Raw genomic sequence first — 21,205 nt, 5'->3', positions numbered from 1 at the left:
CTCATTGGTGGCCATCTCTCATCCTGTCGTTCTCTCATCATTTGTAAATTACCAACCAGCCTTACCCCACACAAATCCCGGCCACACAAACGTTCAACAAAATATGATAAATGAAATGACATCTTTTTAAAGTTCAAGTGGAAATTATATGTTTTAGTAATTTCTGCATAATATTGCTATTATCAGGAAAAGTACTTCTTTAAAAATCTATTCATGTCAAAGTACTCTACCAGCGTGAAATATGATGATATTATAATTTTTGATAATAGAAAGATGACAATAGTACATCTACTAATAGCACTTTTACTCTGGCATAGCTTTCTATTTGTAGCAGGTGCCTTCAGAACCTGTAAACAGAATAACACACTTGTACAGTATTTAGTCATTAAACATGATGATAACATGATTTGGTTTTAAGAAACTAATTCTCTCATCAACATATTCTAGAAAAAGTTATTCTGTAACACAATTTTAGATACCATATTTGATGTAAAATTGTTAGTCTTATGTATCAAATAGATATTCAGACAACTCAGACATACATGTATTAATAATTGGTGATCAAATTACTCATCAGCTTGTCTTTACAACCTGTCCATGTACAAATTAAGTAACAGCTACTGCGATCCTGACCTCTGGAAAAAGACATTTATTTATCATGGTGCATTAACACACCAAATGAATAGAATATGATAAATCTATTATAAATAACCTTGGTTTGGGATTAATAATGTCCTTCTATTGATTATTTTAACACATTTAAATATAATTGCTACTTTCTAGGAAAGTATGATTAAGCACAAATTTCTCATCACACTAATAAAGACCTTCACCAGATCCTGAATATTTAGCTAACTACCGCTTTTCCAAATCAATGATGACTTAAAAGTTAAATGCCCCTTTACTGGGCAGAGTCATAATTCATTAGGCCTGTGTCACAAAAATGGCCTCATCTTCCTAAATGATTATGGTAATTATATTCATTAAGGTAATTGCTGAAACTGTCTCAATTGAGAACATGGACTGCAGATTTATATCAGATACATGTAGACCAGCTCTATCTTACTCTTCCTCCATACAACAATCACCTAGTGACACATCAGAATGCTGTAAAACACACAATTATGTTAATTTCAAACTCATTTACATGGATTTTACATTCTAAATGTGAGAGATATTTCAAGGTTAAGTACTGTTGTTTAATTCATTAAGGAATACATTTATATAATTATGATTTAGTGTAAGCTAATCTGGGTCAATAAGGCTCATTTATCTTAAAACAAAAATCAATCAAGCCCTTGTTATACAATTAGATAGCAAAGATTTAAAATTTTAAAAAATCCTTACATTCTTGAAATTCTTAAATGAAAAAGATAACAAAAAAGATAGGAATGATGCACAATTGCTAACATCTGCATCAAATCCCAGGTGTTTATCAGGCAATAGACATTACCCTGTTTAGGCAAGCTAAACTATCACTTTTATATACTAGGATTTGAATGTCTGCCAAACTCCTCGCAACAGACAAAAAATGTCATCAGGATACTGTCACTGGACAAGGCAAGAAACAGCTGTTGGTCATCTACTGGGTCACTGACAGCATTAAAATTGATTGATTACAGCGAAACAATTTAAAATAAAGTGACTGTCCCTCCCAGCAGGCCATTGTCTAGGTCTAACCTGGTTAACTTGTTACACCCCTAGCATTCAAACATCTTCTATCAGGCCCAAAACAAACATTTTGGTCGTTTCCACAGCAACAAAAGTGCAAGAAGGTGTCTTGCAGTGTTTTGGAAAGTGAATCATTCAGGATCCCAGCAGTATTTACAAGCCACTGCCTCCAGGCTGGGTACTGTAATTAAGGGGACCCTCCTCTGGCCGGCGGACTTTAGTCAACGAAACATCTCCTGGGATGGTTTTACGCCACGCTGGGTACTTCCGTCAAAATGCGACCGACAATTCAACAGACAGTTCAAGACAGAAAAGATCAAAGTGTCCCTGTGTCTGAGATAAGGTCAGAAATGACCCTCGACAATGCATGTTCATTACACTTCATAAAGCAGATGACTTCCAAACGAATGAACAATAATTTTTATTTGCCTAAAATAACAAATGTTAGCAACCGTGAGTGACTGGTCAAGGTATTAGACAGGACAGTAAAGGTTTACGGCCAAGTAATGACCATATTTGTAGGTCCTTTACCTATAATTTGTCAGCTCTGATGAGACCCTCTATACTAATGTTACTACTGGTGAAATCTGATCCAGTGAAAAGATTCAATTGAAAAAGTCTCTCTTATTTCACGGCTACAGGTACAGTAAGAAAATTGGATAATTATAGAGCTGTAGATTTCACTTTACAAAACCTGAGTATGAGGAAGTACAAACTGCTACAGGACTATAATTTCTTTAACTGGAAAATTTCCTCAAGTCACAAAATTAATCATCTGAGACTTGATTAATACCCTGCCTCAGATTTATATCTCAGTCTCTGTTAAATATCTGTGACGTTATGATAACTAGACAGTAACTAAATAATCATGTTTAGAAACATATGTGCAGACAAACCAAGAACTTAAAAAAATTGATAAAATTTACTTTCAAGAAGTAATGTTCTTTTGACTTAATGAAGACACCAAAACCAAAACCATACAGTAGAATTTTAGTGCAAAAAATCATTATCCAAAATGTAGGTGTGCAACTTTTGTATCAATTGAAGAAGATAATTAAATTCCAGAGCTAAGACGCTTTCATAACTTTATACATGTAACTAATTAAGTAATCAAATTGAGATATTCTTTGATTTCAATAACCTCAGACACCCTTAGAAAGTACACGAATCAGGTATGTCAGCAGAGGGGTCATAATTAAAGAATAAAAGGCTAACTTTGATCATTCCACTAATGGATACAGGTAATTGTATCAGAGACGGCCCTGTGTCAAATCCTTCAGATCAATAAGGTTAAGTAGACAAGGGTGGCCAGCATGTGTCAAAACGTTGGCTGGGAAAATACCGAACTATGGAACACATAAATAAGTAATGATGGCTCAAACAGAACAAAACATAAATCAAGATAGAATCAGATTATAATCAGGCTTGTTATCAACCTCCAGCTGTACTGTGGCAGGGACGAGTGTTAAAGGTGTGTGTGGTACAGGGTATATACCTCAGGGGGGACGGGTGTTAAATGTGTGTGTGGTACAGTGTATATACCTCAGGGGGGACGGGTGTTATATATGTGTGGTACAGGGTATATACCTCAGGGGGACGAGTGTTAAAGGTGTGTGTGGTACAGGTTATATACCTCAGGGGGGACAGGTGTTATATATGTGTGGTACAGGGTATATACCTCAGGGGGGACGGGTGTTAAAGGTGTGTGTGGTACAGGGTATATACCTCTGGGGGACGAGTGTTAAAGGTGTGTGTGGTACAGGGTATATACCTCAGGGGGACGGGTGTTAAAGGTGTGTGTGGTACAGTGTATATACCTCAGGGGGGACGGGTGTTATATATGTGTGGTACAGGGTATATACCTCAGGGGGGTACGAGTGTTAAAGGTGTGTGTGGTACAGGTTATATACCTCAGGGGGACGGGTGTTAAAGTTGTGTGTGATACAGGGTATATACCTCAGGGGGACAGGTGTTATATATGTGTGTGGTACAGGGTATATACCTCAGGGGGGACGGTGTTATATATGTGTGTGGTACAGGGTATATACCTCAGGGGGGAGAGTGTTAAAGGTGTGTGTGGTACAGGGTATATACCTCAGGGGGGACAGGTGTTATATATGTGTGGTACAGGGTATATACCTCAGGGGGACAGGTGTTATATATGTGTGGTACAGGGTATATACCTCAGGGGGGACGAGTGTTAAAGGTGTGTGTGGTACAGGGTATATACCTCAGGGGGGACGAGTGTTAAAGGTGTGTGTGTACAGGGTATATACCTCAGGGGGACGAGTGTTAAAGGTATGTGTGTGGTACAGGGTATATACCTCAGGGGGACGAGTGTTAAAGGTGTGTGTGTGGTACAGGGTATATACCTCAGGGGGGACGGTGTTAAAGGTGTGTGTGGGTACAGGGTATATACCTCAGGGGGACAGAGTGTTAAAGGTGTGTGTGGTACAGGGTATATACCTCAGGGGGGACGAGTGTTAAAGGTGTGTGTGGTACAGGGTATATACCTCAGGGGGACGGGTGTTAAAGGTGTGTGTGGTACAGGGTATATACCTCAGGGGGACGAGTGTTAAAGTGTGTGTGTACAGGGTATATACCTCAGGGGGGACGAGTGTTATATATGTGTGGTACAGGGTATATACCTCAGGGGGACGGGTGTTAAAGGTGTGTGTGGTACAGGGTATATACCTCAGGGGGGACGAGTGTTAAAGGTGTGTGTGGTACAGGGTATATACCTCAGGGGGGACGGGTGTTATATATGTGTGGTACAGGGTATATACCTCAGGGGGGACAGGTGTTAATATGTGTGGTGGTACAGGGTATATACCTCAGGGGGGACGAGTGTTAAAGGTGTGTGTGTGGTACAGGGTATATACCTCAGGGGGGACGGTGTTTAAAGGTGTGTGTGGTACAGGGTATATACCTCAGGGGGGACGGTGTTAAAGGTGTGTGTGGTACAGGGTATATACCTCAGGGGGACGAGTGTTAAAGGTATGTGTGGTACAGGGTATATACCTCAGGGGGGACGAGTGTTAAAGGTGTGTGTGGTACAGGGTATATACCTCAGGGGGACGAGTGTTAAAGGTGTGTGTGTGGTACAGGGTATATACCTCAGGGGGGACGGGTGTTAAAGGTGTGTGGTGGTACAGGGTATATACCTCAGGGGGGACGAGTGTGTGTAAAGGTGTGTGTGGTACAGGGTATATACCTCAGGGGGGACGAGTGTTAAATATGTGTGGTACAGGGTATATACCTCAGGGGGACGGGTGTTAAAGGTGTGTGTGTACAGGGTATATACCTCAGGGGGGACGAGTGTTAAAAAGGTGTGTGTGTGGTACAGGGTATATACCTCAGGGGGGACGGGTGTTAAAGGTGTGTGTGGTACAGGGTATATACCTCAGGGGGACGAGTGTTAAAGGTGTGTGTGTGGTACAGGGTATATACCTCAGGGGGGACGGGTGTTAAAGGTGTGTGTGGTACAGGGTATATACCTCAGGGGGGACAGGTGTGTTATTGTGTGTGGTACAGGGTATATACCTCAGGGGGGACGAAGTGTTAAAGGTGTGTGTGGTACAGGGTATATACCTCAGGGGGACGAGGGTGTTTGTAAAGGTGTGTGTGTGGTACAGGGTATATACCTCAGGGGGACGAGTGTTAAAGTTGTGTGTGTGGTACAGGGTATATACCTCAGGGGGGACGAGTGTTAAAGGTGTGTGTGGTACAGGGTATATACCTCAGGGGGGACGGGTGTTAATAGGTGTGTGTGGTACAGGGTATATACCTCAGGGGGACGAGTGTTAAAGGTGTTGTGTGGGTTACAGGGTATATACCTCAGGGGGACGGGTGTTAAGTGTGTGTGGTACAGGGTATATACTCAGGGGGACGAGGTGTTAAAGGTGTGTGTGGTACAGGGTATATACCTCAGGGGGACGAGTGTTAAAGTTTGTGTGTGGTACAGGGTATATACCTCAGGGGGACGAGTGTTAAAGGTTTGTGTGTGGTACAGGGTATATACCTCAGGGGGACGACGAGTGTTAAAGGTGTGTGTGGTACAGGGTATATACCTCAGGGGGGGACGAGTGTTAAAGGTGTGTGTGGTACAGGGTATATACCTCAGGGGGGACGAGTGTTAAAGGTGTGTGTGGTACAGGGTATATACCTCAGGGGGGACGAGTGTTATAAGGTGTGTGTGGTACAGGGTATATACCTCAGGGGGGACGAGTGTTAAAGGTGTGTGTGGTACAGGGTATATACCTCAGGGGGGAACGAGTGTTAAAGGTGTGTGTGGTACAGGGTATATACCTCAGGGGGGACGAGGTGTTAAAGGTGTGTGTGGTACAGGGTATATACCTCAGGGGGGACGAGTGTTAAAGGTGTGTGTGGTACAGGGTATATACCTCAGGGGGGGACGAGTGTTAAAGGTGTGTGTGGTACAGGGTATATACCTCAGGGGGACGAGTGTTAAAGGTGTGTGTGGTACAGGGTATATACCTCAGGGGGGACGAGTGTTAAAGGTGTGTGTGGTACAGGGTATATACCTCAGGGGGGACGAGTGTTAAAGGTGTGTGTGGTACAGGGTATATACCTCAGGGGGACGAGTGTTAAAGGTGTGTGTGGTACAGGGTATATACCTCAGGGGGGACGAGTGTTAAAGGTGTGTGTGGTACAGGGTATATACCTCAGGAGGACGAGTGTTTAAAGGTGTGTGTGGTACAGGGTATATACCTCAGGGGGACGAGTGTTAAAGGTGTGTGTGGTACAGGGTATATACCTCAGGGGGACGAGTGTTAAAGGTGTGTGTGGTACAGGGTATATACCTCAGGGGGACGAGGTGTTAAAGGTGTGTGTGGTACAGGGTATATACCTCAGGGGGGGTACGAGTGTATATAAGTGTGTGTGTGGTACAGGGTATATACCTCAGGGGGAGAGTGTTAAAGGTGTGTGTGGTACAGGGTATATACCTCAGGGGGGACGAGTGTTAAAGGTGTGTGTGGTACAGGGTATATACCTCAGGGGGGACGAGTGTTAAAGGTGTGTGTGGTACAGGGTATATACCTCAGGGGGGACGAGTGTTAAAGGTGTGTGTGGTACAGGGTATATACCTCAGGGGGACGAGTGTTAAAGGTGTGTGTGGTACAGGGTATATACCTCAGGAGGGACGAGTGTTTAAAGGTGTGTGTGGTACAGGGTATATACCTCAGGGGGGACGAGTGTTAAAGGTGTGTGTGGTACAGGGTATATACCTCAGGGGGGACGAGTGTTAAAGGTGTGTGTGGTACAGGGTATATACCTCAGGGGGGACGGGTGTTAAAGTGTGTGTGTACAGGGTATATACCTCAGGGGGGACGAGTGTTAAAGGTGTGTGTGGTACAGGGTATATACCTCAGGGGGGACGAGTGTTAAAGTGTGTGTGTGGTACAGGGTATATACCTCAGGGGGACGGGTGTTAAAGGTGTGTGTGGTACAGGGTATATACCTCAGGGGGGACGAGTGTTAAAGGTGTGTGTGGTACAGGGTATATACCTCAGGGGGGACGAGTGTTAAAGGTGTGTGTGGTACAGGGTATATACCTCAGGGGGACGAGTGTTAAAGGTGTGTGTGGTACAGGGTATATACCTCAGGGGGGACAGGTGTTATATATGTGTGTGGTACAGGGTATATACCTCAGGGGGGACGAGTGTTAAAAAGTTGTGTGTGGTACAGGGTATATACTCAGGGGGGACGAGTGTTAAAGGTAGTGTGTGTGGTACAGGGTATATACCTCAGGGGGGACGAGTGTTAAAGGTGTGTGTGGTACAGGGTATATACCTCAGGGGGACGAGTGTTAAAGGTGTGTGTGGTACAGGGTATATACCTCAGGGGGGACGAGTGTTAAAGGTGTGTGTGGTACAGGGTATATACCTCAGGGGGGACGAGTGTTAAAGGTGTGTGTGGTACAGGGTATATACCTCAGGGGGGACGAGTGTTAAAGTTGTGTGTGATACAGGGTATATACCTCAGGGGGGACGAGGTGTTAAGGCGGCGGGAAAGTGGTTGCCTCGTGTGCTGTGGTACAGGGTATATACCTCAGGGGGACGAGTGTTAAAGTTGTGTGTGTGGTACAGGGTATATACCTCAGGGGGGACGAGTGTTAAAGATGTGTGTGGTACAGGGTATATACCTCAGGGGGGACGAGGTGTTATATATGTGTGTGGTACAGGGTATATACCTCAGGGGGACGAGTGTTTAAAGGTGTGTGTGGTACAGGGTATATACCTCAGGGGGGACGAGTGTTAAAGGTGTGTGTGGTACAGGGTATATACCTCAGGGGGGACGAGTGTTAAAGGTGTGTGTGGTACAGGGTATATACCTCAGGGGGATCGGTGTTAAGGTAGGGGTATATCCTCAGGGGGACGAGTGTTAAAGTGTGTGTGGTACAGGGTATATACCTCAGGTGGGGACGAGTGTTAAAGGTGTGTGTGGTACAGGGTATATACCTCAGGGGGGACGGGTGTTATGTGTAGTGTGTGTGGTACAGGGTATATACCTCAGGGGGGACGAGTGTTAAAGGTTTGTGTGTGGTACAGGGTATATACCTCAGGGGGACAGGTGTTATATATGTGTGGTACAGGGTATATACCTCAGGGGGGACAGGTGTTATATATGTGTGGTACAGGGTATATACCTCAGGGGGGACAGGTGTTATAGGTGTGTGTGGTACAGGGTATATACCTCAGGGGGGACGAGTGTTAAAGGTGTGTGTGGTACAGGGTATATACCTCAGGGGGACGGGTGTTAAAGGTGTGTGTGGTACAGGGTATATACCTCAGGGGGGACGAGTGTTAAAGGTGTGTGTGGTACAGGGTATATACCTCAGGGGGGACGAGTGTTAAAGGTGTGTGTGGTACAGGGTATATACCTCAGGGGGGACGGGTGTTAAAGGTGTGTGTGGTACAGGGTATATACCTCAGGGGGGACGAGTGTTAAAGGTGTGTGTGGTACAGGGTATATACCTCAGGGGGACGGGTGTTATATATGTGTGGTACAGGGTATATACCTCAGGGGGGACGAGTGTTAAAGGTGTGTGTGGTACAGGGTATATACCTCAGGGGGACGGTTAAAGGACAGGGGGGACGGTGTTATATATGTGTGGTACAGGGTATATACCTCAGGGGGGACGGGTGTTAAAGGTGTGTGTGTGTGTACAGGTATATACCTCAGGGGGGACGAGTGTTAAAGGTGTGTGTGGTACAGGGTATATACCTCAGGGGGACGAGGTGTTAAAGTGTGTGTGGTACAGGGTATATACCTCAGGGGGGACGAGTGTTAAAGGTGTGTGTGGTACAGGGTATATACCTCAGGGGGGACGTGTTAAAGTGTGTGTGGTACAGGGTATATACCTCAGGGGGGACAGGTGTTAAAGTGTGTGTGGTACAGGGTATATACCTCAGGGGGGACGAGTGTTAAAGGTGTGTGTGGTACAGGGTATATACCTCAGGGGGACGACGAGTGTTAAAGGTGTGTGTGGTACAGGGTATATACCTCAGGGGGGACGAGTGTTAAAGGTGTGTGTGGTACAGGGTATATACCTCAGGGGGACGACGTTAAGTGTGTGTGGTACAGGGTATATACCTCAGGGGGACGGGTGTTAAAGTGTGTGGTACAGGGTATATACCTCAGGGGGACGAGTGTTAAAGGTATGTGTGGTACAGGGTATATACCTCAGGGGGGACGAGTGTTAAAGGTGTGTGTGGTACAGGGTATATACCTCAGGGGGGACGAGTGTTAAAGGTGTGTGTGGTACAGGGTATATACCTCAGGGGGGACGGGTGTTATATATGTGTGGTACAGGGTATATACCTCAGGGGGACGAGTGTTAAAGGTGTGTGTGTGTACAGGGTATATACCTCAGGGGGGACGGGTGTTATATATGTGTGGTACAGGGTATATACCTCAGGGGGACGAGTGTTAAAGGTGTGTGTGGTACAGGGTATATACCTCAGGGGGGACGAGTGTTAAAGGTGTGTGTGGTACAGGGTATATACCTCAGGGGGGACGGGTGTTATATATGTGTGTGGTACAGGGTATATACCTCAGGGGGGACGAGTGTTAAAGGTGTGTGGTACAGGGTATATACCTCAGGGGGGACGAGTGTTAAAGGTGTGTGTGGTACAGGGTATATACCTCAGGGGGGACGGGTGTTATATATGTGTGGTACAGGGTATATACCTCAGGGGGGACGAGTGTTAAAGGTGTGTGTGGTACAGGGTATATACCTCAGGGGGGACGGGTGTTAAAGGTGTGTGTGGTACAGGGTATATACCTCAGGGGGACGGGTGTTAAAGGTGTGTGTGGTACAGGGTATATACCTCTGGGGAGACGGGTGTTAAAGGTGTGTGTGGTACAGGGTATATACCTCAGGGGGGACGAGTGTTAAAGGTGTGTGTGGTACAGGGTATATACCTCAGGGGGACGAGTGTTAAAGGTGTGTGTGGTACAGGGTATATACCTCAGGGGGACGGGTGTTAAAGGTGTGTGTGGTACAGGGTATATACCTCAGGGGGGACGAGTGTTAAAGGTGTGTGTGGTACAGGTATATACCTCAGGGGGGACGAGTGTTAAAGGTGTGTGTGGTACAGGGTATATATACCTCAGGGGGACGGGTGTTAGAAGTGTTAAGTGTGTGGTACAGGGTATATACCTCAGGGGGACGAGTGTTAAAGGTGTGTGTGGTACAGGGTATATACCTCAGGGGGGACGAGTGTTAAAGGTGTGTGTGGTACAGGGTATATACCTCAGGGGGGACGAGTGTTAAAGGTGTGTGTGGTACAGGGTATATACCTCAGGGGGACGAGTGTTAAAGGTGTGTGTGGTACAGGGTATATACCTCAGGGGGGACGAGTGTTAAAGGTGTGTGTGGTACAGGGTATATACCTCAGGGGGGACGAGTGTTAAAGGTGTGTGTGGTACAGGGTATATACCTCAGGGGGGACGAGTGTTAAAGGTGTGTGTGGTACAGGGTATATACCTCAGGGGGGGACACGAGTGTTAAAGGTGTGTGTGGTACAGTGTATATATACCTCAGGGGGGACGAGTGTTAAAGGTGTGTGTGGTACAGGGTATATACCTCAGGGGGGACGAGTGTTAAAGTTGTGTGTGGTACAGGGTATATACCTCAGGGGGACGGGTGTTAAAGGTGTGTGTGGTACAGGGTATATACCTCAGGGGGGACGAGTGTTATATATGTGTGGTACAGGGTATATACCTCAGGGGGGACGAGTGTTAAAGGTGTGTGTGGTACAGGGTATATACCTCAGGGGGGACGAGTGTTAAAGGTGTGTGTGGTACAGGGTATATACCTCAGGGGGGACGAGTGTTAAAGGTGTGTGTGGTACAGGGTATATACCTCAGGGGGACGAGTGTTAAAGGTGTGTGTGGTACAGGGTATATACCTCAGGGGGGACGAGTGTTAAAGGTGTGTGTGGTACAGGGTATATACCTCAGGGGGGACGAGTGTTAAAGGTGTGTGTGGTCAGGGTATATACCTCAGGGGGACGAGTGTTAAAGGTGTGTGTGTACAGGGTATATACCTCAGGGGGACGAGTGTTAAAGGTGTGTGTGGTACAGGGTATATACCTCAGGGGGGACGAGTGTTAAAGGTGTGTGTGGTACAGGGTATATACCTCAGGGGGGACGAGTGTTAAAGGTGTGTGTGGTACAGGGTATATACCTCAGGGGGGACGAGTGTTAAAGGTGTGTGTGGTACAGGGTATATACCTCAGGGGGGACGAGTGTTAAAGGTGTGTGTGGTACAGGGTATATACCTCAGGGGGGACGAGTGTTAAAGGTGTGTGGTACAGGGTATATACCTCAGGGGGACGAGTGTTAAAGGTGTGTGTGGTACAGGGTATATACCTCAGGGGGGACGAGTGTTAAAGGTGTGTGTGGTACAGGGTATATACCTCAGGGGGGACGAGTGTTAAAGGTGTGTGTGGTACAGGGTATATACCTCAGGGGGGACGAGTGTTAAAGGTGTGTGTGGTACAGGGTATATACCTCAGGGGGGACGAGTGTTAAAGGTGTGTGTGGTACAGGGTATATACCTCAGGGGGGACGAGTGTTAAAGGTGTGTGTGGTACAGGGTATATACCTCAGGGGGGACGGGTGTTAAAGGTGTGTGTGGTACAGGGTATATACCTCAGGGGGACGAGTGTTAAAGGTGTGTGTGGTACAGGGTATATACCTCAGGGGGGACGAGTGTTAAAGGTGTGTGTGGTACAGGGTATATACCTCAGGGGGGACGAGTGTTAAAGGTGTGTGTGGTACAGGGTATATACCTCAGGGGGGACGAGTGTTAAAGGTGTGTGTGTGTGTACAGGGTATATACCTCAGGGGGGACGAGTGTTAAAGGTGTGTGTGGTACAGGGTATATACCTCAGGGGGACGAGTGTTAAAGGTGTGTGTGGTACAGGGTATATACCTCAGGGGGGACGAGTGTTAAAGGTGTGTGTGGTACAGGGTATATACCTCAGGGGGGACGAGTGTTAAAGGTGTGTGTGGTACAGGGTATATACCTCAGGGGGACGAGTGTTAAAGGTGTGTGTGTGGTACAGGGTATATACCTCAGGGGGGACGAGTGTTAAAGGTGTGTGTGGTACAGGGTATATACCTCAGGAGGGACGAGTGTTAAAGGTGTGTGTGGTACAGGGTATATACCTCAGGAGGGACGAGTGTTAAAGGTGTGTGTGGTACAGGGTATATACCTCAGGAGGGACGAGTGTTAAAGGTGTGTGTGGTACAGGGTATATACCTCAGGAGGGACGAGTGTTAAAGTTGTGTGTGGTACAGGGTATATACCTCAGGGGGGACGAGTGTTAAAGGTGTGTGTGGTACAGGGTATATACCTCAGGGGGGTCGAGTGTTAAAGTTGTGTGTGTTACAGGGTATATACCTCAGGAGGACGAGTGTTAAAGGTGTGTGTGGTACAGGGTATATACCTCAGGGGGGACGAGTGTTAAAGGTGTGTGTGGTACAGGGTATATACCTCAGGGGGACGAGTGTTAAAGGTGTGTGTGGTACAGGGTATATACCTCAGGGGGACGAGTGTTAAAGGTGTGTGTGGTACAGGGTATATACCTCAGGGGGGACGAGTGTTAAAGGTGTGTGTGGTACAGGGTATATACCTCAGGGGGACGAGTGTTAAAGGTGTGTGTGGTACAGGGTATATACCTCAGGAGGGACGAGTGTTAAAGGTGTGTGTGTACAGGGTATATACCTCAGGAGGGACGAGTGTTAAAGGTGTGTGTGGTACAGGGTATATACCTCAGGGGGACGAGTGTTAAAGGTGTGTGTGGTACAGGGTATATACCTCAGGGGGGACGAGTGTTAAAGGTGTGTGTGGTACAGGGTATATACCTCAGGGGGGACGAGTGTTAAAGGTGTGTGTGGTACAGGGTATATACCTCAGGGGGGACGAGTGTTAAAGGTTGTGTACAGTGTTAGGGTATATACCTCAGGGGGACAGTGTTAAAGGTGGTTACAGTGTATAACTCAGGTGTGTGTGGTGTGTGTACAGGGTATATACCTCAGGGGGGACGAGTGTTAAAGGTGTGTGTGGTACAGGGTATATACCTCAGGAGGGACGAGTGTTAAAGGTGTGTGGTCCAGGGTAAATACCTCAGGGGACGAGTGTGTTAAAGGTGTGTGTGTGGTACAGGGTATATACCTTAGGGGGACGAGTGTTAAAGTTGTGTGTGATACAGGGTATATACCTCAGGAGGACGAGTGTTAAAGGTGTGTGTGGTACAGGGTATATACCTCAGGGGGGACGAGTGTTAAAGGTGTGTGTGGTACAGGGTATATACCTCAGGGGGGACGGGTGTTAGGTGTGTGTGGTACAGGGTATATACCTCAGGGGGACGAGTGTTAAAGGTGTGTGTGGTACAGGGTATATACCTCAGGGGGGACGGGTGTTAAAGGTGTGTGTGGTACAGGGTATATACCTCAGGGGGGACAGGTGTTATATATGTGTGGTACAGGGTATATACCTCAGGGGGACGAGTGTTAAATGTGTGTGTGGTACAGGGTATATACCTCAGGGGGACGAGTGTTAAATGTGTGTGTGGTCCAGGGTATATACCTCAGGGAGGACGGGTGTTAATGGTGTGTTTGGTACAGGGTATATATCTCAGGGGGGACGGGTGTTATATATGTGTGGTACAGGGTATATACCTCAGGGGGGACAGGTGTAATATGTGTGGTACAAGGTATCTACCTCAGGGGGGATGGGTGTTATATATGTGTGGTACAGGGTATATACCTCAGGGGGGATGGGTTTTATATATGTGTGGTACAGGGTATATACCTCAGGGGGGACGGGTGTCATTACGTGTGGTACAGGGTATATACCTCAGGGGGAGGGGGGGGACAGTTGTTAATATCAAGGACAGGTTTTGGACCACTAAGCATTGTAAGGGGGGATAATCAGGTGTGTCCTAGGGAGGGGTATTAGTTAGTATTGCACAAAGGTGTAAGTTGTGCTAGGGAGGGGGATGCAAGTCTTAGGGGTGGTGGTACCGGGCTATTATAGTCACAAGGGACTGTAAGTCATGCCATGTGAGTAGTACATCAAAATATATGTACATTATTATTGAATATATTGGGGGGAAATGGGTAAAAGTGACTTTCGTAGGGTCGGTCAGGCACTTGGTTCTTGGATGCTATAATCAGGTTTGTACTTTAGAAAGGTTCATATGAAATTCATGTACAGAAATAATGACCCATTTTGCCTGTGTAGAAAATTTTAAGGAAGGTTAAGTTTTTCTTCAAAACGGCATAACAGGCTGCAACAGATTAAAACTAGAACTGTAAGCCATGGTCACAGGAAATTTACAAGCTGTCTGGACAAAACCTGCATGCCCATCTGCACATAATCCTAAACAATACTGTCAAGTTTCACTGAAATTGATCTAGTAGTTAAGGTGGAGTGTCCAGACAAATTTTGACACCAGTGTATAGTGACCTGGTTACCATGGAAAAATATTTAAAAAAAAAAAAACCAAAAAACAAGAGGCCCAAGAGGCCTTGACAGTCACCTGAGTGCTGCTACAGAAAGAGCATTGCAAAGTTGTTTCAAACCTATAAAAATTATTTACGAATTAAAATAAATCTTAAAGTTGAACTTTCGTATTAGAATTTTTATTTATTGTTTTCATTTTGATAGTTAGTGTATTATGTTACCAAACCATATGCTTAAAATTCCAATTTGCATTGTTAATGTTAAACAACAAAACCAAACTAGAAGTCAGTCAGTGTCAGTGATTTTATAAATTTCACTTCTTAATTTATAGTTTATTTGGTTCCATCAAACCTGTGAATTCAGAAGAAAAATTTTGAAATTTTAGCGATTTTGACCCATTTTGACCCCTCCGGTCCCTGGGGGTCAGCCAGGACCAATATGGATATGGTGTTAAAATGCTATTTCAGGCTAATAATTCTAATCCAGTTTGACGCATTTCCTATTAAAACTAAGCAAATAATGTTTATAAATGTGTTTTTCCTTTATAGACTATAGTAAATTTGACCCCCTCCCGAGGGGAAAATCTGAGATCCCAGGGCCATGAAATTCACAATTTTTGTAAAGGGCCTTTAAAGACCTTCCAATCCATGAAGAGTATTTGGTTCCATGAAATCTGTGAATTCAAAAGAAGATTTTTGAAGTTTTAGCCTATTTTACCCTGCCAGGACCAATATGGATATGACGATAAAATGCTATCTCAGGCTAATAATTCTAACCCAGTTTGACTAATTTCCTATGAAAAAAAAAGCAGAAAACATTCATAAATGTGTAGTAAACTTGACCACCCTCCCCAGGGGGAAACATGAGACCCCAGGGTCATATAATTCACAATTTTTGTAAAAGACCTTAAGACCTTTCCATCTATGAAGAGTATTTGATTCTGCCAGTTCCAGAATTTCAGAAGAAGATTTTTGAAGTTTTAGCTTATTTGACCCCTTTTGGCCCCAACTCTAAGGCCCCTGGGAGTCAGTAATGGAAAATTTGTTAATAGGAATAAATGGCCATTTTATAGGGATAATTCTGACAACATTTGACTCCAAATAATGCTAAAAAATGTGTTTTCCCTATATAAACTATAGTAAACTTAACCCCCTCCCCAAGGGGAAACCTGAGACCCTAGGGTCGTATAATTCACAATTTTTGTAAAGGACCTTTAGACCTTTCTATCTATGAAATCTATTTGATTCCATCACATCTGTGAGTGGAGAAGAAGATTTTTGAAATTATAGTCAATTTTACCCCTTTTGCCCCTCCCACAGCCCCCTGGAGGGTGGGAATCATAAAATGCACAATTTTGATTGGCCTTATGACTTAGAAGGTTTGTGCAAAATTTCATTGAATTTGCTTCAGCGGTTTTTGAGAAGTCGAAAATGTAAATTGTTTACGGACATACGACGTACGACGTCTGATAAAAGGTGATTAGAATAGGTCACTTGAGACTTCGTCTCAGGTGACCTAAAAAACCTGCATGCATGTCTACACTATGTCCAAAACATTTCTGTCAAGTTTCATTGAAATCAATCCAGTAGTTTAGAAGGAGTTGTTTGGACAAATTTTGAAACCTGTTTATAGTGACCTGGTTACCATGGCAACCAAAATATTGACAAACAAAAACCTGCATTCACATCTACACATGGTCCCTAGCAATACTGCTAAGTTTCATTGATATAGTTGAGGAGGAGTTATTCGGAATTTTTTTTCAATATTTACCTCTGTGGTGGGTATAACAAGAGTAGTTTGAAAACAGCAAAGCTTGCCTTTGGGATTTTGTAGATTTCATTCAGGTTCATTTACCAGTATTATGAAATATAGCAATGTCCTTACATAACTGAACTTTTCAGCCCATTGATTGTCCATACCCATCACAACAATTATAATCCAAAATCATTGTAGAAATCAATGTCAGTTGTGACATACGTATTACAACACTTACACCAAAACCTTAACCTGGTATTTTCAGCCCTTTGGGCCTCTTCAAATTCTCAAAATCCAGCAGTTTCTTCCTTAAAGTGATAGAATCCTAAATTAATGAAGAAAACGCAGACAACAGAGTAACTCCAATACCCCCCCCCCCCCTCCCTTATCTCTCTTTGAGAGATGAGCTGAAAAATGCATATTTTCAAATCGAACCTAATCCATTCTTAATTCAGCAGATCTAGATTTTATTTTTAGATGAAAGGAAATGCAAAAGTTTAAAGTTAAAACAATGTGTTAATTTGATCCATATGATGAACATGCTAAGTTTTTATCTCTCAAGAAAATAGCCCCTATATCAGCTTTGAGTGGTGCAGAGATCATCTAACACAAAATGAGTTTTATTCTTATTCATTTTATTATAATAATAAAAGTGATTTTCATTGTTATACATCTTAGTTGAAAGTTGCAAAATAAATAAATCGCAAAGTTATAAAATTAAGACATTGAGACTGTATTAATTTATATGTAATAATTCATGGTAGTATTGATTTGGCATAGCTAATTCAAGATGAATCATAATGTAAGAATTGAATAAATTATAAATATTAGTACAACATCAATCCCTAGCTCAGTCAATAGTGTTTACACATAAGACTGGAAGAGTTACTTCCCTTCCATTAGAGTTGGTTACCGATAGATTATCAAAGTTATGACAATGTAGGATATTTTAAAATAAATGTTAATATTCTTATCCATGTGACACATATAGAAATAAAATACTGATTTACTGTTTAATTACCAACAATCGCCACTTAACCTCCAACAATCGCCACTTAACCTATCAATGAAACTATATAGGCAAATAGAGTAATGCTCTTGTGAACTCAAATTCAATTAAGTGAATATTTATTCCTATATTTCACCATTATTTTCACAAAATTAATTACTTTTTTATATATTCATACACATTATATTTTAATCTCATCATTTAAAGATGCTCCATTGCTGACAAATGGTATTTTTCCTCTATCAAAAACAGAAGCAGACAAATTTTTATTTTTCTTCAGTTACAAAAGTTACTTACTTTACACCATTACCACCATTGAAAAATTTGAACTTCCCATTTTACTTCGAGATATCAAAAATAATTAATTGCATCCCGAAAAAATTCCGTTGCACTATTTCCTATATGGAATGAAGTACTGATTGCGCATGCACAAAGAGCAAAATAAAAAGATCTTATATTATTTTTTGTGTTAATTAGACATATATTTACACGATTAAACCCCAATTATTGCTCAAATAATGAGTATCTTTATGCTCTGTCGGCGGTGGAGCATCTTTAAGTATCTCTTTTTTTAATTATTAATTATGGCTTGCTTCTCAAAACATATTTTTATTGGATATATTATATATAAGTTTTAAATGATAGATTCATATTTACATTATGGTTCATTGAAATTACATTCTAACTAACGTGTGTAACTGGAGAGAAGAAAATGTAGAGGCCAGATCGGGATTTGAACCCGGGACCCTCCGAACACTAGCCGAGCGCTCTACCGACTGAGCTACCTGGTCACCAATGATCGACCCTGTCCAATCCCGCTACAAGTGGAATAAGAACAAAGCATACTATATGTATGTATACCGTTATATAGTAACTATATGAGTTGTCTCCCCTTACAAAATTGTTTAATGAGATCAATGCCTTTAACATATACTGGTATCTCACTTTTAATCTGAAATTTCAAAGGTGTCAGTAAGTAGATTTAAGGCCCACAAAGGTGATCAAAGATTAAGTATCTGAAAAATATCTAACTTTCACTTTAAAGTATTCACATAAACTTTTAATAAATTGATAAATTGAAATAAATAATCCAAGATTCCCGGTCAGATACATGTATACAGTTCTCACCTGTATCTGATTCTGGTCTTCATACTAGGGGGAGATAATCTAGTATTATTCATAATAAGGAAATCATGTAAAAGATTTATATACCCGGTAAAATGATTGCAGAGTATGATGAATATTACATGAGATCTAACCATCTTTGCCAGTTGTATTAACATTACATACTACACAAAATTTTATGACATCATATGTACTACACACATTATGATGACATCGATCACCAGGTACACACATGTATCACCAGATTTGATCACTCCAGTTAAACATCATGTTATTCTCTTGGAACACAGACAGAATAAAAGAACACAGTTTTCCATGACATCACAAACGATATACAGCTAGAATCACAAGTAATGGCTACGCATTCTCTGTCTTGTGTAAATAGTTCGTATGGAAAATGTCAATAGTTGTTTTGTGGCAAGGTCGAAGGTCAAAGTCACAAAATCCTATCGTAAATTTAGATTCCGTAGCTTTAAATATATCCAGTCCTCGTCCGATTTTCAAAACCCAGCCATTATTGAATCTGAAACATGCAAGTATACTGTCAAATAGTATAATTTATAGTAATATGTAACATGTAAAATTTACTTACAAATACACCAATAGGTATTTCTGTACAAATGATACAGAACTAATACTTAAATCTGTCAAATAGTGTCTACGTAAAAAAATATAAAACATTCCTATTTATGTCAAATAAAAAATGTTAGATAAGCTGTGCACGGTATTGAAAATAAGATAAGAATACACAGAGGAAAAAGCACCGACCTACAGTCCGTACCTGATAACTGCCTCACATGAGAGTCAGACTCCCAAACCATAGGATGGGGTATTGTGGTAATTAGCGTAAATATGTTGTGACTGAAGGGATAGTACAGTCCATGATGTAATCAAATAACATGTATGAACCTTCTTTATAATAATTAATTTTTCTTTTATTTCGTACTAAAACCTATTTTCAATCAGACTTTCTGCTACAGATTCACACGGTTTGTTAAAACAATCACTTTCAATACGAATAAAAATTGCCAACTGAACTTTTAGCATTAATTAATGACCATGTATTTTCACATCAGCATGTATAAATTTTTCCTATGAAATCATTTTATTCAAACTGACCTGATTTCGCGGTCGTGAAGAGCGTCGTTGTACTCCACCACTAGTTGGATGTTGTGGTTCTGTAGACTCTTAGTTAACTGTACTAGTTTGTTGTGTTGCTGCTTCCTCGAGTCCTCATTCTGTGAGGAAGTAAAATAATGCATAAATTTAAAATAAGTAAATTATAAAGAAAATAGTGGCTTAACTTGTCTCCATGTACAAAAACACACACTTTTAATTGATATACACAATGTTATGTAACAATAATAGATTAGAACTTAACACATATTTTACACAAGTTAAATCTATTTTTATTTTAATGATTTATTTTTTGTATATTTTTGTATTATTGATAAGTTTACTGTGGAGAGCCTATTTGACCCATATGACTTTAAAACTGTTGTTATACCTAAGCTGATGCTGAAAAATTATCACGGACATCAGAATATTTTGATTTGAAAGGGTATCATATTATAACATTTATTTACAATATCATATACATTTTATGGTTTCGCTCACTGACCCAAATCTCGGACTTTTCTTTGACGTACAAACTATTGCACATTTATAAGAGAACTGCAGCATATTTTGCCTATGTTGGTTAAATTAGCGACCATTCAGTAGGTTACCTCATCCCTTCCGGTGTATAAACGGACTTTAGCTACAGGAGAAGGACTTTTCACCAACATCTCACAGAATCGTAGTAAGTTGTAGATCTAAAACACAAATCAACATGATATATATATATCTCACAGTAAATAAAACGTTGATACAACCCTTAAATGTATCGGTTACTAAATCTTCCAATTCTATTTTTCTTTTATCTAGTCATTAAGACAGACCTAAATAATCGTCAGTTACATTATATTTTCTTCCTAAAACCTTTATTTCAATTACAATGTGCATATATAAGGCTCCTATTCTGAGATATTTTGCATGTACAAAAATGAAACAAATAATTAATAAATAACCTGCAGACATCCTCGGCAACAGGTGTACATAACACTACTACTACCACTATCTTTAGGACTATTGCAAGGACATGGTTTACGTCCATGATGTATTGTAACAAGAGGCCCAGAGGGCTTGTATCGCTCACCTGGTTTATTTAGTAATTATCATAAAAAAATCCTTACAATTTGAAATATCAAACTTGAAAAATACCCCCACCATTTGTACAATCTTGAATCTCCACTCCATAAGGATGCTACAAATGCAATCAGAGTACTATCCAATTCTTAAGTTTTTGAGAAGAAGTCGATTTTATGGGAATAGCCAAATTGACACTTTTGGCCCCACCCCACAGGCTCCTGGGTGTCAGCCCCCACCCACACTTTGTAGAATTTTAAATCCCCGCCCCATATGGATGTTAACAATGCAATACAAGTGTAATCTAATGCTTAGTTTCAGAGGAGATGTCATTTATTGGTCATTCACACAGACCAGGTGAGCTAGTAAAACCAAAACTCACTGTTTTTTATATGATTTGGTGGTTTAACAGAAACTATAAAACAAGGAACATGTCCACACATAGAATCAATAGA

General features: G+C 42.2%; 2 protein-coding genes across 2 annotated transcripts in view; both read right to left on the bottom strand.

Moving 5' to 3' along the window:
- The window catches only part of LOC138329209 (fatty acid-binding protein 9-like), an 82,486-nt gene that overhangs the window by 24,387 nt on the left and 36,894 nt on the right, over nucleotides 1-21,205 (bottom strand). The gene's annotated exons all lie outside the window — the stretch shown is intronic.
- On the bottom strand, nucleotides 17,044-20,441 carry LOC138329208 (MIT domain-containing protein 1-like). The gene is made up of 3 exons (XM_069276029.1): nucleotides 20,291-20,441; nucleotides 19,683-19,801; nucleotides 17,044-19,086 (listed from the first exon to the last, which is right to left on the bottom strand). The coding sequence occupies exons 1-3, from the start codon at nucleotides 20,348-20,350 to the stop codon at nucleotides 18,921-18,923; spliced, it is 345 nt and encodes a 114-aa protein (XP_069132130.1). The 5' UTR covers nucleotides 20,351-20,441; the 3' UTR covers nucleotides 17,044-18,920.

The sequence above is a fragment of the Argopecten irradians genome, chromosome 8 (genome assembly GCF_041381155.1).
Source record: "Argopecten irradians isolate NY chromosome 8, Ai_NY, whole genome shotgun sequence".
NCBI lineage: Eukaryota > Metazoa > Mollusca > Bivalvia > Pectinida > Pectinidae > Argopecten > Argopecten irradians.
Note: the sequence above shows the minus strand (reverse complement) of the source record. Positions and strands in the feature narration are given on the sequence as shown.

Coding starts and splice junctions, on each gene's coding strand:
- LOC138329208 (XM_069276029.1), bottom strand. CDS start 20,350: ATGTTGGTGAAAAGTCCTTCTCCTGTAGCTAAAGTCCGTTTATACACC. Junction 19,802..20,290: donor TATACACCGGAAGGGATGAG/GTAACCTACTGA, acceptor ACTTCCTCACAG/AATGAGGACTCGAGGAAGCA. Junction 19,087..19,682: donor CTTCACGACCGCGAAATCAG/GTCAGTTTGAAT, acceptor TGCATGTTTCAG/ATTCAATAATGGCTGGGTTT.